At 43.3% G+C, this 21,202-nt stretch overlaps 2 protein-coding genes and 2 non-coding genes across 4 annotated transcripts in view; 1 reads left to right on the top strand and 3 right to left on the bottom strand.

Moving 5' to 3' along the window:
• Positions 1 to 21,202, bottom strand: part of LOC103004316 (uncharacterized) — a 353,565-nt gene that overhangs the window by 198,688 nt on the left and 133,675 nt on the right. The gene's annotated exons all lie outside the window — the stretch shown is intronic.
• TRNAT-AGU (transfer RNA threonine (anticodon AGU)) lies at positions 3,214 to 3,287 on the top strand. The gene has a single exon. It is a non-coding gene; the product is annotated as a tRNA-Thr (tRNA).
• On the bottom strand, positions 8,423 to 8,505 carry TRNAL-CAG (transfer RNA leucine (anticodon CAG)). The gene has a single exon. It is a non-coding gene; the product is annotated as a tRNA-Leu (tRNA).
• On the bottom strand, positions 12,180 to 19,657 carry BTN1A1 (butyrophilin subfamily 1 member A1). The gene is made up of 7 exons (XM_007179038.2): positions 19,541 to 19,657; positions 19,017 to 19,364; positions 16,925 to 17,206; positions 15,952 to 16,101; positions 15,440 to 15,460; positions 15,315 to 15,341; positions 12,180 to 14,893 (listed from the first exon to the last, which is right to left on the bottom strand). Exons 1-7 carry the CDS (start codon positions 19,617 to 19,619, stop codon positions 14,220 to 14,222), a joined length of 1,581 nt encoding a protein of 526 aa, XP_007179100.1. The 5' UTR covers positions 19,620 to 19,657; the 3' UTR covers positions 12,180 to 14,219.

Below are 21,202 nucleotides of genomic sequence, written 5' to 3' on the forward strand. Positions count from 1 at the left end.
TATTAATGCACCAAATGATAATATCCAGCAGGAGTTCTAATAAATACTATAATTCAAAGCAGTAATGAGCATAAATGATATTTTAAGAAATTTGCAACAACTGTAATTTTCTGTGAAAATATTTGTGATTGCCAATAGTGAAAAAGTGAAAAGGACTGAAATACACTGTGCTTTGTTGCCTACATTCATAATGGAAGAAAATACAAAATTTCAGTAAAAAGTTAGTCAAAATAAAAATTTATTTTCCCATCCAAGCTTACAGACTATCCCCTCCCCATCAGAAGAAAAAGAGATTTCTGTTCTAAAGAGGAGTTTGGAAACATGAACAATTGCACCTGAATTTTCAGAAATGAAGCTGTATGATTAGGCCACCCAAGATGGCTGTTCTCTGCTCTCTGTACATCCCCTGCTCTACCAGTGCCTGCTTCACCTACACGCTACTTACTTACGTGACTGACCTTCCCTCCTAATTGTAGAGCCAAATCAGTAAATGCCTACATACTCACCCGGGGACCCAGCTACTAATTGTTCTAATCTTTAGATCAGAACATCTCCACCAAGATAGCTTATCAAAGGGGTGGTGAGGGGTATGCTCCTCAGCTGGTTTCCCTGGTAACCGATGAGCCAACCCGATGCCAATTCCCCGTGTAACTGGTAACCTCCCTCTTCCCCTGGGAGCGAAGGCTACTGCCAAGTACCGAACACGGTGGGGTGTCACTCCAGGACCTGGCTTCAGATGTGTAAGATCCCCCATCCATTAAACCACTGATGTCTCTGTAGCTGACTCTGAGCTCTTTCTTCCGTCTTGAGGTGGGGCAAGTACAGGGCTTGCAGGCTTGTGGGGTGCAGCCCAACAGAAGCAAACTGAGGTACCTCTTGACTCTATTTTATCCTCATCACATACCCAGGATGGGAAGGCTAGATTCCAGGGCATCCCTGGAAGTCACAGGTCCCATCTTGCTCCTGTAAAATGGGTTTAAACCCAGCTAGCTGGAGGCCATGTTCACATCTGCTCTCCTCATGTCTGCAAAGACCTCCCTTTGTTTTAGAGGGGTTTTGTTTTTGTTTTTGTTTTGCTTTGAAGGTTTTGAAAGCTTATTTTGGCTGCCTCAGATTTCTCTGCTCATGCTCTGACATGAGCTGAGGCATGCTTTCATTTTGTTTTTAGATATCTTTCTACTGGGTCTTCTTTCTGAGAGTTCCAGTTTCCAGCTTCCAGTCTTTTCTTCAGTAGTTGTTCCAGTCAGAGAAAGAGAAACAGAGAGTCCAGAAAAAACAGAACCAGTAGGAAAATATACATGTATTTCTAGGAGTTGGCTTATGTGATTGTGGGGACTGGGAAGTCTGAAATCTGTAGTGCAGGCTAGCAGTCTAGAAAATCTCAGGCAGGAGCTGATGCTACAGTCTTGAGACAGAATTTCTTCTTCCTTAGGAAAACCTCCATTTTGCTCTTAAAGTCTTTAACTTCTTGGATAAGGCCCATCCACATTACTGAGGATAATCTCTTTTACTTTTCGTCAGCTAATTGTAGAAGTTAACCACATGTACAAAAATACCTTTACAGCAACATCTAGATTAATGTTTAATTGAATAACTGGGCTCTGTAGACTAAGTTGACATGTAAAACCAGCCATCACTGCGGTGGACTCTCCTCCTCCTCTGGGTCACAGTGCACTATTCTTCCAGTTTCTCTCCCAAGCATTTGGAAAATAGTAGCACTGCCAGCCATTTCCACTGTCAGCAGTCTGTGACACCACGATCTGCACCTTCTCCAATTTCAGTTGTATGGAACAGAGCCATTGTGAGGGGCCTTTCCATGGTCTTTGCAGGTCACACCCAGATTTCTGGAAGTGATTGCTCTGAGTCTTAATTTTTCTCCCAAGACTTGTCTCTGGCTTGTTAAAAAACTCCTTTGACTTCCCAGAATTACTGTGCAAATTTTGACAGCTGCCAGTCAAAGGAAAAACCCAAACCAAATATTGTTGGCTCTGTTGTCTTTCTGAATGTCTACCACAGTTTGGTCAAAGCCATGTTAGGTGTGACTCTGCTGTTTATGATTATCTTGGCTCCAAGCACATTAATAATACAATGGTTAATCTTATACTGTGAAAGAAATCGGTGCTTATTTCATGGAGTGAATCAGACTGTGTGTTGAGTTCATAGACTTTCAATCGTTTTATGAAAAAGAAATCTAGCAGAGTCATGGGCTTTTTAACCTCTCCCCCAAATCATGTTTGCAGGCAGAGATTAGTGCCAATGGCTGGTTTAGAGTGAGACAGAGAAATCCTTCAATATTGATACAGTTCAGAAATACTGAAATGTTAATTTCAACATTTTCAGAACGGCAACAGATTTCAAGCAAGCAGCCAATCATAATTACAGGTTTCATTTGGGAAGTTACTTTCACAGCTATGGCAACAACTTGTAAACTCTTCCGAATTCCACTAAAGCCCTTTGCCTAAGGACGGTTCTATTTCACAGAGAATAGAATAAATTTGGAACAGTTACAAACACACAAGCCCCCATGAAAATATAGAAATTTTTGTGAATGCTTTCAATTTGACAGCTTGTCAAGCAGATCCTTTGGACAAGTTTTCGGACAAGAAAGCGTCTCTCTTCCTCTAGCTGCAGAGGAGAGGAGACTGCTCCTTTATCTCTTTCCAAACTAGGTTTTAATGATGAAGTCTTGAATTTTTTAAAGATGCAGCTTAGTTAAGCAAGAAGCAGGCAGGTGGAACCCAATTTTACGGAAAGAAATGGGGTAAGGAAGAGCTGGAATTTTAATTAAAATCCGTGAACTAAAGAACACATAGCTTGCTTCCTGCAGGAACCAGTTCTTGGTGTTGGAAGTGTTCTGGTGTAAATGTGGCCGATTTCCTCTCCTCCAGGGGCCCCAGGTCATAATTCACCCAAGGAAGCTGCAGCTGCTGAACTCTTGCCCTTCCTGGCAGTTCCTGGAAGACTCCTCTGGCGCCGCCTGAGGGTTCAGGCTCGCGCCAGAGCTTCCCTCACCCCACCCCCGCGCGGAGGGTCTCAGTTTTCCTATGGCTGCGCGGTCTCTTAGGTCTTTGGGGGCGAAGCAGAGGTTCATCTTTAGGGTCTGAGAGACCACCTGGGAGGGCTCGTGAACCTCAATAACGAGGAAACAGATGCACAGAACAAAAGCTAAGATCATTCCTTTTCTATGTCGATTTGGGAGCTGGCGAACGGATTGGCTCCGTGGCTTAGCTGGTTAAAGCGCCTGTCTAGTAAACAGGAGATCCTGGGTTCGAATCCCAGCGGGGCCTTTTGTGGTTTTCCTGCCTTCGAAAAGGGTATGGGGGATTAAAATGTAATCAATCTTGAAGGTAAATTTTTCCTACGGAGTTTCACGGGGCTGTATTATATGAGTCTGAGAGTGGGGACAGTTTTATCGTTTACAAAAAAGAAAAAGAAGAGACAAAGATGAATTTGTTTTTCTTTCAGAAGAATATCTACCTTTCTTGACGTTCTTACATTTTTATGCAATGTTTTTTCAGCAAACAAAAAAGGAACCAGGGAAAGCAGAAGGCAAAGTCGCCAGATTTAAACTGTAAGCAACATCATAATCTCTGGTCATTCTATTATTTTTCCTGGGGAAATCCCAAATGGATGCACTTTCATAATCTACAGGCAATATTTTTTTAGCAAGATCAACCTCTGGAATGACTGATAAATGTGTTGTTGAGAAGTTTGCAGCATCTCAATTCATAGCAGCCACTAAAATCCAACTATACAATGCAAGTTGTAAATAACTATTTTTAAAGGTGGTCTTGTGCTCAGAGATTTTTGGAAAGGAAAATCAAAGAGAAAAATATTTGTCCCCGTGATTTCAGAAAAGAAGCTGTGAGGGAGAAGCATCCTATTGATTGCATATCCACGGAGTGGATAGCCCACTAGAACAGACGGACCTGAAGCTGTTAGCATGCAGGCTGACTTGAAGAAGCAGTCCAGGAAGGGCTGAGGTGCCTTCTTCCAAACTCTCTAAGAGAGAGGAAGGAAACATGAGAGGTGGAAAAGAAGTCTGGAGTTTTAATCATTACTGGGCCCCTTTACATAGAAACTCAAGACCAGGGAAATGAAGTTCACTGTAACTGTTACCCTCTTACTCATCTCCCAAGACCAAGCCCCCCTCCACCTGGCCCAGAAAGTCCCTACCAACCTGGCTTTTACCTTCAGACCACATTATTTTATGTAGATGGTCAAGGGTTGAAATATGATCTCCTGTTCTATCTGCAGAAACAAAATGTCCCAACACTTTGAAGAATAGTTCAGGAAACAATTCTACTTTTATGGAGACTTTCTCCACTCACTCTGAAGCTTGATTCCCCACTTTTCTTTATAAGCATCACACAACAATGGAGACTATCAATGAAAATTCAATTAATAATCAAGTTGAGAAGGAAAAAAAGGGGATTTTATTTGAGCTAAACTGAGGATTATAACCAGGAGACAGATTCTCAGAAAACTCTGAGAAATGTTCCACCTGTTCGAAGTCGAATGCACAGTCATATACATTTTTGAGACAAAGGATAATACATCAAAATGTACAGATATGTATGCTGATATTTTACATAAAATTCACCAAGCCTATACATAGTCCATATAAGCACATACAAAGTGAGCAGCAAGTCACCATGACCCCCTACAAATTTGGTAAAGAACGCTATTCTTTTAAGAAGTTACAGCGCTAGCATCAGCAGAAAGAGGGAAAATACGATCTTTATGGCGGAGCAGTCACTCCCATCTTTGAGGTGCTCTGGTTAATGTGTAATGCAAATGCACACTGCACATGAGGGAGGAGCTCCAAACAAACACAGAGAGAGAATATTATGTTTAATTTTTCTTGCCCTGCCTTAAAATATAAATTTTATTTCGTCAAAAGACAGACACTCTTTTTCACATTCTCCTATCTTCTGCTCAAAAAAGCCTTCTTCCCAGGCCCGGATTACACACCTCCCTCAAATGGTGAGGCCAGCTGTGTCCCAGTGTAGATGTCAACACTAGACCACTCCTTCATCCTGTTACCAAACCTGCCTTAACCTTCACCTTTCTGCTCCATCAGGCTCTAGGAATACCTTTACAAGGATGCTTCCAGCCAAGTGGCCCTCAATAGATTGCCTGATCTGTACGAGTGAGGTAGTGTTGCTGGCTACTGAAGCTATAGAATATTCCAGGTGAGGAATCTAACCATCTCTCCCAAAAGCCTAAAAATCTTCCTAACTAACTCTCCATGTATCAATCATGAAAATGATTTACGTGTACAAGTGGAAATGGTTTACAATCAAATGCTTGTTTATCCACCTCGTGCCTATCATGTGGCAGGCACCATGCTAATCTCACATGGGTCATGAGTTCCGTCCTAAAGAGGCTGGTGGGAGGATGCGTCAAATAGTTCAATAGCAATTACAGTAGAATGGGATATAACACCATTGGGAGTGGAGGGTACTGTAGGCCACGCTTTGATACTTAACTCAGACTGGGTGGAGATAGAAGGAGGTGGGGAAGACGTCATGGAAGAAGTGACACCCAAACTGAGCATGGAGGAGATGTAGGCAAGATCGAGGCAAGAGAGTGGGCTGGAGAGAGAAGTGGAAGAGGTGCTCCAGGCAAAGGGAACAGTGTGTGCCTAGAGGTGAGAAAGAGGATGCTCAGTTCAGGTAAGCGGAAGCAACTAGAGAATGGGGTGTGCAGATCTTGAAATTCTTCTTTGTCTGGCAATGACCATAGATCCATAGGCATCCTCATAATTTGTGGCAGGGGTCCCCAACCCCCGGGCCACGGACCAGTACCGGTCGTGGCCTGTTAGGAACTGGGCCGCACAGCAAGAGGTGAGTGGCGGGCGAGCAAGCAAAGCTTCATCTGTATTTACAGCTGCTCCCCATCACTCGCATTACCGCCTGAGCTCCGCCTCCTGTCAGATCAGCAGCGGCATTAGATTCTCATAGGAGCTTGAACCCTACTGTGAACTGCCCATGTGAAGTTGCGCGCTCCTTATGAGAATCTAACGCCTGTTGGTCTTAGGTGGAGCTGAGGCGGTGATGCTAGCGCTGGGGAACGGCTGCAAATACAGATTACCATTAGCAGAGAGGTCTGACTGCACAAAGACCGTAATAAATCAATTGCTTGCAGACTCATATCAAAACCCTATCAGTGAGTGGCAAGTGAAAACAAGCTCAGGGCTCCCACTGATTCTGCATTATGGTGAGTTGTATAATTATTTCATTATATATTACAATGTAATAATAATAGAAATAAAGTGCACAATAAAGGTAATGCACTCGAATCATCCCGAAAACATCCTGCAACCCCCTCCTTGGAAAAACTGTCTTCCACGAAACCAGTCCCTGGTGCCAAAAAGATTGGGAACTGCTGATTTATGGCATCAAGAAAACCACAACTGGACTTGGTTTGACAGTTGCTAAGTCTCAAGTGTTTCATGTTTTCTTTTGAAAAGACCATACATTACCAAAGCAGTATGGATGGAACTTGAATTTACAAGTTGTGGATTAAGTGGGACCTCTAGCTGGGCTGCTGAGGTTCTCCTATGGAGATGTAAAGCTAAAAGGGTCTTTATTTCCCATTTCTTCCTGGGTAGCAACACTCATCTACTTGCTCCATACCTGCTTTTGCTGCCAACATGTCTATTCCTCGGGGTAGGAGCTGCACCTGTCCTGTTCAGAGGCCTTGGCAAACAGCGGGTGCTCAATTACAACAACAACAAAAAGATTTATTAGGCATTTATGCCAGGGATTTATCAGGCCTTTATTATTTGCCAAGCACTTTGTATATACCAAATCATGCAATCTCACAGCATACATATGGTGTAAGTTTCAATTATTTCCTCCATTTTAAAGAGGAAGTCACCAAGGCAAGGGATACAAAGTCATTTGACTGGAAGGTCATACAGCTCATAAGTGGCAGAGCCCAGGTAGCCTGAATAGCGTTGGACCCACCTAGTGACCCTCCAGGCACTTCTGAGTGCTTCTCTTATTACCCTAGGAGTTGTGCCTATTTGCCATTTCCTCCTTTCTCATATGTTTCCAGGGCCCACGTGGGGACCCTAAATGGGCAGAAATGGACAATATGTGGTCACCTAGACAATAAAGGGAAACTTCATTTGTTTGTTCTTTTCTAGCCTTGCTAATGACCATCTTTCTAAGACATACCAATTCACTTTTCTTTCAGTGTATGTATGAGCCCTTCTGTGAGTTCTGAGGAATTTAGAGGAGAGAGAGGGCAGAACAATTCTAAATATCAATGATCATAAGAGATTCACCCTGTTTTCTGCCTTTGTAAACTGTTATTAGATTTCTTTTTTAAAAAAGGAATGGAGAGGAGAAAATTCCAGTCACCTGAGGTTTTTGATTTTGGGGGGCTTTGCAATAAATTATGTAAAAATAATATTCGCTATCCAAGTTTTGAGTTCAGAATAGAAACACTGCAGGTTAATATTTGTAACTGTAGTATTAATGCTCAAAATAAGCAGGCTGGACGTCAGGAAAATTGAATTTGAGGGATGTTTCTGGAGATGTCACTAAACATGAATTTGTGTGTGTCTAAATCTCCCTTCCTGGGTCCTGGGTCCTGGGTCCTGGGTGCTGTTCTGAACTGCAAAATTTGTAAACTGTCAGACCCTCATGACCTGCAAGTCAATCCTGCGGAAAATCTTACACAGCTTCATAATGGAATACATAGGAAGATGTTCATTGATGGCACCCTTATTTGTGGTGGGAGGGCGTTGGACCTAATCTGGGAGTCATCCCTGTGTGAGGACACACATTGCAGACCTCTGTACAGTAATTAAAAATAATAGTTCTAGATGGGGTCTAGAGGTACGCACAGCAACACAGATTAAAAAACTGTGGCACGAAAGGGACAAAGTAAAAATAGAATGAGATATATGACACAGCGTCACTTATATAAATTAAAAACGCATGTACCGAAACCAAAAATACATGTTCTACAAAAACATATAGCAAGAAAGAAAGGGATGATCTTTCCAGTGATTTCTTATGGGGGTGGGAGACGAAAAAATGAAATTGAAAGGCAATTAAAAAGGAATCCATAAATAAATAAAACAAAAGAAGGGCCCTGTGGACATCAGTGATAATTGAGGAGTAACATTCATTCGACTCCTTGAATGTGAAGGAGAGAGAGAGGGACAGACAACTAGAGACAGTGAAAGGAGATGAAGATTAAAATGACTAGATCTTAAATTGTGTTCTGGGTACAGAGTGCTTTCATTCTAGAGCTCGGATCGTTTCTTTTTTTTAAATATTTTAATTTTTTTATTTCGGAAATTTATTTAAAAAAAAAAAAAAAGGATGAATCCACGAGATGAACATGGAAGAATGTAAGTAAGTGATACACATACAATCGTTAACGATTTAAAAAAGCGAGCTGTCAGGAGTGGGATTCGAACCCACGCCTCCAGGGGAGACTGCGACCTGAACGCAGCGCCTTAGACCGCTCGGCCATCCTGACTAACTGCTCACAAGTTGCGCTCGGATTTCATTTCCGTGTTTACCTGAACGCTAGTCAACTTTTTTTTTTTTTTCTGAGGATTTGGAAATTCTTCGGTTAAAAAGCGAAACCACAAGTTTGCGAACTGCCCTGGACGCCGACCCTGGATGGAAGTGCGGAATAAGTGCCGGGTTGCCGGGGCCCCCGGGGGGCGTCTTCTTCATGAAAGCGGATTCGATGCCTGGCTGCCGCGGGAGTGGCGGCGCAGGCCTGGGTACCCAAGAGTAAGGGAACTTTTTCTCCATTCTCGACAGAATTCTTGTTCAAATAATGGCACCCACGTTGCTGAAGTTGCCTTACTTAAATTGACACCTGCTCCGGGAGGTTTTAGGCTATTTATTCAGTTTGATGCTCGCCGAGGCCCAGCCCTCTCGGGTGCTCGCTCACTCCTCCCTCCTGTCCTTTCTGTTGTAAATCTCCCCGCTGGGGTTTACGCTGGGGACCGGTGTAAGGGTGTCCGGGTGTCTTGCTTCTTGTTCCGAATTATCAAGCTGTACACTGAGGATTTGTGGACTTTTCTGTATGTATGTTATACTATTCTCAGAAGGAGGCATCAAACTGAGACCAGTTCTGCCTTTCACTTTCTACAAGTGTATCGCTTTATCTTCCATTAATTCTTATGGCTTTCCTAAATCTCTGTTTATGTCCAGCAAAGCTACCAGATCTGTACCACAAAGAGTTTCTAATTGGTATGGAACACTCCTCAAAGAGAATTTAGTTTAGGTCCTTAGAACTAAACCATGGAGATATAGTTTTGTTTTGTTTTTTTAAGGAGAAGATAAACCCAAATTTTGACATCGGTTATATTTGAATGATGAGATTTTGATCATTTTTATTTTTTAAAATGAACTTCCATATGTATTCAAGGAAAAAGGCTATTTCCATTTTAAATTTTAAAATGAGAGTAAATGTGCGTGTAGTTGGGAGCGGACTCAGGTTTTGAGAAGTTTTGAGGAGACCTGAGTGGGTCTGGAGGCAGAAGGGACAGACGAATTGGGATATGCAGAGAGATGGCGCGGAAGAGCTGTTGTTGATAAGGGGTGATAGAAGTTGTACAGTTATTTTTCTCTTAATTTGAATGTCTGAGCTCAACTATCTCACAGAATCTCTGTTAAAGAGAGGCAGGCCCAAATGAGACAATGCAGGAACAAGAAAAAAAAAAAAAAAAGAAGTGTAGGAATTTTATTACAACAAGGACATTTTCAACTGGAGCTTTGGAAGCGACACAAAATTAATTGCTATAAAATTGCCTTTGGTTGTATTTGATATTTCAGATAACATTTATACATTTTGTATTTAATAGCTTAGAATGGAGCATGTCTAAAACCATATTCTGCTCAAGTACAAATCACCCTGAACCCTCCCTTTAAATGGTGCACAATGTGAAAACTCAGTAGATTTCTAAGTAGTTCCACAACTTTCCTAATTTAATTATCCCCCACCAGATTCACAGGAATTTCTTGACCTGATTTCTTGTCATTATAAAAGCAATTCAGAACTGATGTAGAGGATTTGCAAAATACTGTAAAGTACAAAGTAGAAAATAAAAGTTACTCAGAAATCCGCTACTGTGAAACGAAAAAAAAAAAAAAAAAAAAAAGAATTTATAACCTTTACTCTTTTTAGCATCTGCTGTCAGATGCTATCAGATGATACACTGAAAGTAAGGTTCCTGGTGGAAAGAACATGATTAGCTGAACTTTGGTCACCCTGTCTATCTTTAAGGCATGAAGGCTGGGTCTAGGATCAGGATGGGAGAGGAAGTTAGGAATATTGGCCTGAAAGTAAGTAGCTACTTTATGTTATTATGTTTCCCTGCATCTCTGAAGATGAGTCTAGTGATCCACTTTGGACGTGTACTTAAAAAACCAGTGAGGTATTGTTGGGCCATAACATTTTGTGGGCCACATACCTTAATAATTGGAGTACACATATATATGAGCTAAATGAATGGGACCATGTATATCATCCATTATGGAAAAAAATTATTGTTAACAAGCCCACATGTAAATACAAAACACATGATTTTGACTTCATCCTGGATGATGATGATGATGATGGTGATGGTGATGATAATGATTATAATACTGGTAACAGTCTGAGTAATTCCTAACTGTGTGGTGTTTTGCAAGTTACTTAATCTTTCTGAGATATTTTCTTCCTTTGTAGAGATAACTACTGTATATATCAGAATAATATATATAAATTCAGTTTCTGAGATGTGCTCAAAAAAAAAAAAAAAAAAAGAGAGGCAGGCCCTTTCAAACATGTGATGACCAGAGTTGGCATTTGGTGTGTGAAATGAAGTCTATTACTATCATTACAGTAGCATTTGCGTTTTGGGGCTGATCTTTAGCTGTGGGGTGAGAGGCTTTTGTTTCTGATTAAAAAAGAAAATCAGGCCTTGGAAATACTACAATTAATTATTTGCAGTGGTGGAAGAGAGGCCTTTTTGGTGCTTCTAAAATCACAGTATCACCGATTCTGCTTCAGGTGATTAAGACGGGCTTTGGCAAAGCACCAGCAAGGCCACCTTTCTTCTCTTTTGGAAGATATGAAAATAAAGCCAGAACGACCAAGACTGTTAATTTCTTCCAGGCACTGGTAGCTGGTGCCAGCTGGAAAGAAAGCCTCAAGGCTCATCAGATAAGTTCTCCCTCAGGGTGCCTCATGTAAAGAGGCTAAAAACCTGGGAGGGGGGGTGAACACAGATGTTTCCTAATAATCTACTACCAGCTCAGTACTGTGTTTGGTAACCATTTTCCTTGAAGATCATGAGGAAATAGGAAGGGGAGGGAAGTCGCAGAACTAATTAAAACCTATGACGATTTCTCTTTCTACTCTCAGAGAAGGGTTCCTGTGGCAGTCCCATCTATTCGGAGTGAGATTTTACATATACATTTCAGGATACACACTGTACATTAAACTAGCAAAACAACTGCTTGAGCTTCTCAAGTATTTTTAAAGAAGTTTGGACTTTGTTTTTTGAACTTTTTTACTTTCTAAAAGTACAATTTGAACACAAATGAATACTTTTAAAGCAGGGGTAAATGATGTTCTTCTCCCAGGAGTACAGTGTAGAGCGGGGTGAGTAGGGTTTGAAGAAGGGGCAAGGAGAGGAGGACCTTGGGTGCTGGGGGGTCCATGAAATAATGGAGGGAGGAGCCCTTTTTATCTGGTTCTCCAGGTACCGGCCCTCAGTTCCACCTTGGTAATTCCTCTAAACAATTTTCTGAAGCTCCAGTCCCCAGATGAACTTAATCTATCCTCCTATTCAACTGTGGTTTGCTCAGTGGAAGATAGCAAGGACCCCTGCTTTCAGGTCCTGGCATGGGCACATACTATGTGCCTTTAATCAAATCATTTCATTTCTCTTACCTTCAATTTCCTCATCTGTGAAAGGAGGCAGTTGGAGTTAATGTTGACAGTCGCTTCTCATCTATTACATTTTCTTCTTGACCCCTTCCCAAAGTAAGACCTCTGTGGTCTCCTGATTCATAAGCCTGGATGTGGATTCACTTAAAAATAATCTAGCAATACATCCATGAACATATGATTATCTAGATATTGTTATGTAGGTCCCAAGTCAGTAGGGGGACACCAAAATCATAACCAAAACCTAAGTGGAGCCGACAATGACGAAAAGTGAGTGGTGGAATATTGTTGTCCTTGTCATATTTCACTTAAAGTATCCTGAATGTGATGATAATAGACCTGTCTGGTGTTCAGAATTTCCACCTAAGAGAGAATGCTTGGTTTTAATTTGTCATAGTCCTCTATGAGGGTAGCAGGTAGACTGAAAACTTATAAAAGTTGGTTTTTAGCTTAATCATGAGAAATATAATGTGGTGCAATAATGGAAATAATATGTTAGTAAGAACATAATTTGGAGTTCTTGTCTGATGAGTAGAGCTCTGATTTTAATAATTTCTCAGCAAGAGGCATACATAGGAGATGATCTCCCACCACTCGGTGAACCTTTGGAGACTCACAGTCTGTCCCTTTGGGCAACAGAGCTGCTTGATTTGCATTAAGGTCAGACCCTCTGTGAGGGGGACTATTCCTGATCCTTGCTTGGGGCAACATAGGGAAAAGTGGGCATCTCACTGAACTATCAGGACCTTCAAAGTAGGAATCCAAAGGGCCTTTCCTCTGGAACAGCGGTTTAAAGATCACCCAAGTTTGTTTGTTTTTCCAATTATGAGGCATCACCACTAAAATTTCCCCAACATTTCCTCCAGAGGCTAAGGGTAGGTAGCCATTGGCACTGTGGCCTTATTGTAAGTAGCTGGACCATCCTTGGACAATAGCCCCTTCCCTGGTGAGCCCACTGCCATCAGGTCTGGGGATGGGTCTTGGATAAACAGAACCACACTGCTTTGGCTCACTGCATACCCACGCAGGTTTCTTTCCTCTGTTTTTGCTTCAGTCCCACTTGTTGGGATAAAGAAAGGAAGGTGCCGATGCTGTTTTCAGCAATCAGACAGACTTATTTATTAGGTTAAGACCATGGGCGACATCTATCCTGGAAACTGGAAAACCCAGTGGAAATGGAAGCTGGGAGCCTGGATAAATTTGCAGTCTATTGGCAAGACAAGACACACGTATACAGGAAAATGCAAATGCAGGCAACTGTGATCAATCCAGCTGTGCTGAGCACAATGATGCAGCCTTCAGGGACCCTGAGGAGAAGCAGCGTGTAGGAAAGCTGGGTGGGGAGAGTGCGATTGGTGGTGCGGTGTGGAAGTGGGTGGTGGTCGAAGCTAATTAAAAGTATGGTGGAGGCTTTAAACCAAATGTTGGGCTGAAGCTGAGACAATGGCTGATGAAGTGGTGATATTACTGAATGATGATGCCTGGAAAAGCCTCTGAAATGGATAGATTCTAGATCAAGAAGAAGAAGAGAACCTGAGACTTGTGGAGTCAACAAAGTGAGGTTGAGATGAGCCCCAGGCAAGGGAGAAACACGGGTGCAGAGAGGGGAACAGGGCCGAGGCATGGCTGTGAACACAACCTTTGAATTTTATCTAAAATTCTCTCCTCTATCAAACGTTCTGTCTGATCCCTTAGCCCTGTTCATTTCATCTCTTCTTTACTCTCCTCACCAATTGCTCAGATCCACCCCAGAGGATATGACTTAAAAAATTTGACATATAGGCCCTAAAACTCTAGGGGCAGGCCAGATGTCCATCACTGGCCTGGGTTCACTTCACTTTCTTCTATCATGACTTCCCCTCCAAGTTCCTTTATGGGATTTCAGCCTCGGATCTTCCCTTCCCAGGGTCCTTTGGGTTTTCTGCTTGCCTAAAACCTGTTCCTCTACATATTCCTATTCTGGACACCAAGATGTTTCTGTCACAACCCTAGGCCAGCCTAAGCCCATCTCGATCCCTGAGCTTCAAGTGCCTTCCTATAGGCTTTGGCCTCAAGGGCCAGGAGAACGTGAGAAGTAGTTTGAGTCACCTCTCCGCCCCCTGAATATTGAAACAGAAACGGAAACAGATTAGGAAGGTCCTGCACCCCACACTCTATCAGCAGCAACACAATCTTCTCAAGAGTAATTAATCCCTACCCAACAGAAGAAACAGGGGCTGGGTACAGCTGGCAGATGAAGCCCCAGGGGATGATAGAGAAGGGGGTAAGAGCGAAGGGAAACGGTTGAGCTGGGGTATTCCTTAAGGTACCCGTTGGCTGGGCTGGGGAGGGATCAGTTTAGAATGGAGGGTGTCTGTATCCCCAGAGGCAGAGTCCTGCCCCATGGGCGAGAGTGGGATGTCCTTAGAAAGGTCCTTGGGATCAGCAACTACTGTGACTCCCTCAAGCCCATCAGTGATTGGGCAGATGGTCAGGGGCTTTTTACCGCAGGACCACAGGCAGAAGAAGGGCCGGAGGGGGCCTGAGAAAGAGGCATTAGAGAAAGTATAGATATGGGATCCATCAGTCATGTTGTAGAAGCAGATGTCTCCTGATTCACAGTCCAGGAAGATCCCAACTCGGCGGGGGGGTCCCGCCAATGGGAGAGGGGTCCGCAGGGGGGTGAGAGCCCAGTACCCGTTTCCATACAACTCCACAGCCCAGAACCCATTCTCGGGAGTCATGGGGTCAAATCCTTTCTTCATCACGTTCTCCCTACACACCCCGATTGCCCAGTCAGTCCTGTCTCCCACCTCCACCTCCCAGTAATGTCTCCCCGAGGTGAAGGCCTCACGACCCAACACACAAGGCCAGGAGTCAAATCTCTCTGGTTTCTCAGGCAGTTTCTGACGTGAATCTTCCAATCGGACGGATTTTGAATTCTCATACAGAAAGAGGTGGGGGTGGGCGGTATCTGGATCCAGAGTCACATCAACTAGAGACAGAGAGAAAGTGAGTCTGAACATCAGTGAATGGTAAAGGTTGAAAGAACTATCCTTTCTTCTCCAAAGAAGTGGGACACTGCTCTAGCAGTTGACAGGTCTCCTCAGGAAGAGAGCTGCCTGGCCTGCTCAGCTGCCTCTAGTCCCCTCTTCCATCCACAGCCACAGGGTGATGTATGAACTGACTGTCCCCAGTGCCCCATGGGACCCTGTCAGAGGGGACTTGTCTTCTAGCCATCTTCCAAGGGCCCTCTGTGTGCCTCAAGGAAAATGTTGAGGCCATTTGCCATCGTCTATCCCTTCTATATCCTCATCACTAAAATATGTTAGTGGTTTTTATTTCCAAGTACTGTAGGACTTTGAATCCCTGCAAGGTAGATCCTCGGAGCCCTTGAGATATTTAGAGTCACTGACCTGCATGCAATGTAGCCTTTTTCCATTCTGCAAGGGGGGAGGGGGGAAACAGTGTTATTGACATGTTTTATAATAAGAGAGAGAAAACCTTGTGGATGAAATAATTAGAAGAAGATAGAACTTACTGAGCTCTTCCAGGAGTTTCTCTGGAAAACAAACAGAAGTATCTTAGTGACCTTCTAGAGTGGGCATGAGGGAGGGGACAAAACAGGTGTAAGAAACACACAAAGGAGTAACTGTTTACTTCATGACTACCTGATTGTTGAAGCATTATCAATAAATGAAGAACAAGGATTATGTTTTGTTTTCTAAGAAATATGCAGGAAGTTCCTACTGGCTTGGGATCAGATCTTTAGTCGTTACTGGGAAACCAAGTTAAAAGTAAGGATAGAGTCTGAAGGTGAGTAGTGAATAAACATCAGGTCTATTCTCTCAGAATTGGTTTTGACTCGTCGTGTACCCCAAACCTCTGTTATTCTTCATATTGGGTGCCACTGACTTCAGGAGCCTTATAATCCCCTCTGACTTTCAGAATTCTAGAATCAATTATCTTCCCATTGGCAGTCATCCTAAAGGACTTGGATCCAATCCCACTTGGAAGCACTCCCAAAAAGAAGACTGGGATTCTATGACTTACCTTTAGAGCTGAATTCATGCCTCCTCTGTCGGGATCTTTCCTTGTATAGTCTCCAAGTGAAAAATATGGACCCAATTGTGAGAAGTCCTAGGACCATCAAGACCACAGCCACAGCCACCATCCAGGGAGTCAGCCTTGGGAAGAAGGGAGCTAAAACAAAATCCCCAAGAAGGACATTTGTTGAGAAACTCAGAGCAAGTCCAGCTCCTCTCCTGATTCCAAAAGGGAGTGGAAGAGAGGATGACCTGGGCCTCTCACATTCCTCCCATGGCAAAATAGTCCCTCCAATGCCACTCTGAGCTTTTCAGATAAATTTAGTCTTAAGTAACAGAGAGCAGAGAAAGAGAGGAATGAAGATGAACAAGAGTCATTTGGGGACAGGACCTGTGAGATAAAGAATATAATGGACCAATTCCTGTTTTCATGGAAATCTCTCCTTAGCTATCAATGCAGGATGGGAGCCAAGGGGTTGAGGGAAGTAAATAAGGAAGGGGAAATGGCACATCTGAGTGCAACAGAATGGAACTCAAGGACCAAAGAATAAGGAAAATTTCCTGCCTGAACCAGAGATAGTGTGTAGGGAATAATGAGAAGATTTGCTTCCCTGAGGACCCTGGAAACTTAGACAGAGCTCTAGCATGGAATGGGGAGGAAGGGGAGGCAAGGGTGGAAACAGGAGAACTAACTTAGTTAGATCCATAAGACCCCCCCAGAGACAAAGCTTCTCTACCAAGATATATCTCCCAAGATGGAAAGTCTGGAATTTGCATGAGATCTAGGTAAAATGTATACCTTCAGAATCTCTACTACTCTAGTGAGGCTGGTGGGGCTCGGTGGGCAAGAGTTTAGGTGGGGGAAAGCTTAAGGTGAGGAAAATAGACAAGTCTGCCATGAGGTTACAGCCGGGCAGGGGTCCCATGTGATGTGCCCCTGAAGCTGTGTCAAAAAGGAACCTAGCACTGATTTCATTGACCTGGTATAGAAATCTCTACTTCTTTCTCTTGGCCGAGAAGGAGGTTCTGGATACAGCAGGATACATTCTTCATGGAGGTGTCCCTGATGATCACTGAAGCTGCCACGGTGAACAGACCTTCTTCATCAGGGTTCCTGGACTCTGACACGGATGGAAACTCCTCTCCCTTGGGAGTTCGCCACTGTACCTGGGGCTCTGGGTACCATCCTACTGAGGTACACTCCAGCCAGATGTCTCCACTCTCTTGAACTTCCATGTGGATGTGAGGATCAGAACCCAGAGCTATGGAGAAAGGAGGCAACTTACTCTTTTAGCGGACATCCTCTGGGAGCCTTATAACCACAGGACTACATAGTTTGAGAAAGAGAAACCCCAGGGAACTGGGGATGAGAGGGACTCATCTCCATATTTTATTACACAAGGAAACAGAGGTATCAATAAAAGAATACATCTTATCAGAAAGGGGTGCTGTGTTGGGATTTAGTGTTGGAATTGTGGGCAGGAGTTTGATGGACAGACATGGGGTGCTTGTCCAGTCAGCGGGAACAGCAAGCCCAATGGCTTAGGGGTGGGTTAGTGAGTCTAGGCTGGGAGCTCCAGAGATGCGAGAGAGCTCTGTGGTTGGAAGTATCATGAGAAGGCTTTGGGTAGGAAAAGGGCTAGGATTGAGAATGTAAGGATGAACAGAGAAGGAGTATCCTTGAGGAGAAGGGGGATTGGAGGTTCTTTGCACTGAGATTGTAGCTGACAATTTAAGTTTCACTTACCTGTGATACTGATTCAGGAATTTTCTTAAATGATTTCAACCTCATCTACCCCCACCCCCCAATTAAATTCTGACATAAATCAACATGAAGCTGTTTTTCCTTTCTGTTCAGCCTAATTATTTTCTTACAATTCCACAAAGTACAGAAAAACAGCAAGCTTCAGAGAAGAGTTCTTAAACACATATCCACAAGTATTGGTTTAAATCCATATCCCAAGTTGTGCATGTACGTGAAAATGTGTATTCTTTTCATGAAAAGGGCCACCACCCTCAGCAGATTCTCAAAGGTGTCTGTCACTCAGAAAAGGTAACAATGACAGCTTTATGCTATCAAATCTCTAGGGCTTTATAACCAACCTTTAAGATACTTCCCTAAAAAGGAAATATGAGTTATATATGATGCTGCCACGTGGGGCACTCTATTATGAGGCAGGGACCCAGATTTCACCCAGGTATTTTTCAAACTTTATCTTTTTTTGACTACATACATGAAAAGCAATATACTTGTATATTATACATTGTAGGGCAGTTCAAGGCACAGTAATAATATCTTACAAGTACATAATGCTTTTAGAATTGACAAAGCAGTTTCTCATATATTGTCTCATTTTATTTCATTTCTGCAAAACCTTGTTTGAGAGGTGGTGCTTCCCCAGTTTTACAGTAGGGAATATAGCTCAGAAAGAGATTTGTTTGATGCCAAGTGGGAAAGTCAGACCTCAATGCATACTTTCCTCCTGAGTGTATACCATTTTCCTTGTTGTTTTACTCTGAAATTTGGCTTGAAAGGAAGAAGGAAACAAAAACAAAAACTTTTGTAGGTAGATCAAGACCCTTAACAAGCAGCCATGCTCCATGATTTTAGGAAATTGGTCTTTGGGTACTAATCCATAAAGCAGCGTCAAAGTATGCATTGAGGTTGCTCACCACAGCCTTAATGTAATGGTGAAAAATAGACACAACTGAAATGCTTAATTCTGGGCTTTGATCAAGCAAATTATGGTCTATTAATAGAAGAGAATGTTATACAGTCATCACATCTTACACTTATTTAATTAATAACATGGGGAAATGCTTATGCTATAATTGAGAGAGAAAGGCAGGACATCATTGAAATAAAGCTCCGCCCAGAAAGATAATTCCGCTGCTCCCTCTCCACGCTCAACTCAAACCCCCTTCCTACCCATCTCCTACTCTAGGCCTGCCAACCTCTTCCAACCTAAAAGGGATTTGGGGAATGAATCCGATGGCTTCCAAAGTAACAGATCCATAGGAAAATATATCCCTCATGGAGTCACCGGAGAAAGTCAAAACGGGTCTACTCACCCGCCACCTTCAGATGCACGGTGGCCTCTTCGTAGTTTTCGTCCTGCCTGAAAAAGCATCGGTACTCCCCATCATCAGAGGCCTTGACATCCTGTATCCTCACAGCGACGCGCCCCTCCGCGATGCGGTCCTCCACCAGCGTCACTCTCCCCCGGTACTCGGCCATCTGCTCTCCGGGCTGCTCTCGCCCTTCCCGGCGCACGAACACCGCGGGAGAGACCTTCTCTCGGAACCACCGCAACTCCATGCGCTCGGCGCTCACGTTGGGGGAGAGGTGACAGGGCAGCTCGGCATCTTCACCTACCACCGCCAGGATGGGCTCCGGGGGTCCAATCACGTCAAAGGGAGCTGCCAAAAAACCAGGAGGATCAGACAGAATGTGGAGGTGGGAGTTGAGGACTGATACAGACCAGGATCCTGCCAAATGGATTGTTTACAATTACTGAGAAATTTCAACCTTGTAGGCCAGAGAGAGAGAGAGAGAGAGAGAGAGAGAGAGAGAGAGAGAGACAGGGGAGACCTACCAGAATCCAGCTCGGGCACCTGGAGGAGAATGAAGACGAGCAGACACCCGGGGAGACAGGAGTTTGGAAAGACTGCCATCTCCAACCTTTGTGGGCAGCAAGATGCTGGCGGACTCGAGTTTGTCAGGAGCTTCAGCCTAGGAGAGAGATGAACGGATAGGAGATAGCTATGGGTTGTTGAGACACTGTTCTCCCGAGTCCTCCCAGCACTTCTTTCCAACTTGGAAAGAGTCATTTGCACCTGAAGCTTCCTCCTCACCTCCCCCCACAGGGCAGACTTTCAGTCCAGGCGGCCCTCAGCACTCTCTCACCGACCACCCTAAGTCTGGTCAATCTTGTCTGTATAAAACAACAAAATGGGCCCTAAACCCCCAAGAGAGACTTAGGAGAAGGGAATTGTGAGGCATAGTACCCATTAATGGGTTTCATATAAATAGACAAACCTTGGAACCACTGCCCTAAAAAACCTCTTCTTTCAAATACAATAATTTGGCATTTGCTTTTAGCAATGATAGTAAAGATACTGTGATGGAGGTAGAGATGGAGACCAGGGGAATAAGTTGGAGGAGAAAGGAAGAAAGATTGGGAGCAGATGGAACGAGAAAGGGGAGCTGAAGAGAGCTAAAGGGCTTGAAGAGTAGAGCACCTAGGACTAGGGAGGAAGGAGCCAGGGGGAGAGAAAATGCCTCCTGGCTGCTGGCTCTCTCAGGGGGTGAGAGTAATCCCAGATACTGACCTCTGATGTTGGAGGAAAAGGCACCAACAAGCTTCTGCTACCAAATGAGAAAGCTGGTTGTGGCCCCAGGGGCAAAAGTTAAAGGAGAAGGAAGGGGGAAGTGCTCTCAGGAAAGCCTGCCCCCAGGTCCCTGATGTATTTACTTTGGGGAAAAAATAAAGTTTTCCAGGGAGGAGAAGTGTCTGTGGATTTGTGGTCTTCAGCTGAGAAATCAGGATATGCATTGATGACCTGGGCTAAACAGAAGGGGACAGGGCAAAAAAGAAAAAGGATTCAAGAAAACACTAAAAGAAAATGTAAGGCCTTGGGCCGTTAATTCACCTCTGGAAGCCTCAGTTCTTTTATCTCTAAAATGGGAGTATTGTTAATAATACCTTCTTTGGAGTGGTGTTGCAAGGATTAAATGAGATTAAGCATGTTAAGTGCTTAGCATATAATAGGGACTTAGAAGAGAGAAAGTTGTTATTCTATTATTATTTATGTGAGTTGAAAATTAAAGATAGGCTAGGAATACATTTGTGTGATTCAGTTTTCAGGGCCCCAAAGTTGTCTCTCTGCCAAAGCTGCTTCCCTAAAAGCAATTCATGAGGCCTGCAATTTCTTGTTTTGGGTTAAACCCCTTATCATTATGGAAAATTAAAAAATATGTATATTTTTGAAAGTAGAAATCACTCATAATGTCAGCAAATAATGACAGCCTCTGGCAGAATTGTTGATACTTTTGTAAATATAATTTGAAACATTGTTAATAGCTACACAATATCATATTGAAGGTTCCTATAATTCCCAAGATTGTGGGACATCTTGAGTTTTTTGCCTATTATAAGTAGTGTGCTTTACACACAAGTCTTTGTCCACATCTTTGATAGTTTCCTGATAAACTTTCTGATGAATTCCCAGAAATATTGTCATCAGGTCAAATGGTA

This window comes from Balaenoptera acutorostrata, chromosome 10 (genome assembly GCF_949987535.1).
Source record: "Balaenoptera acutorostrata chromosome 10, mBalAcu1.1, whole genome shotgun sequence".
NCBI classification, from domain to species: Eukaryota; Metazoa; Chordata; class Mammalia; order Artiodactyla; family Balaenopteridae; genus Balaenoptera; species Balaenoptera acutorostrata.

Bases quoted from the DNA above. Each gene is read 5' to 3' on its own strand.
- BTN1A1 (XM_007179038.2), bottom strand. From the start codon at position 19,619: ATGGCAGTCTTTCCAAACTCCTGTCTCCCCGGGTGTCTGCTCGTCTTC. The intron at 15,342-15,439 runs GTAAGTTCTATC...CCCCCCTTGCAG, and splicing joins GAAACTCCTGGAAGAGCTCA to AATGGAAAAAGGCTACATTG. The intron at 14,894-15,314 runs GTCAGTGACTCT...CTCTGTCTCTAG, and splicing joins AAAGGCTACATTGCATGCAG to TTGATGTGACTCTGGATCCA.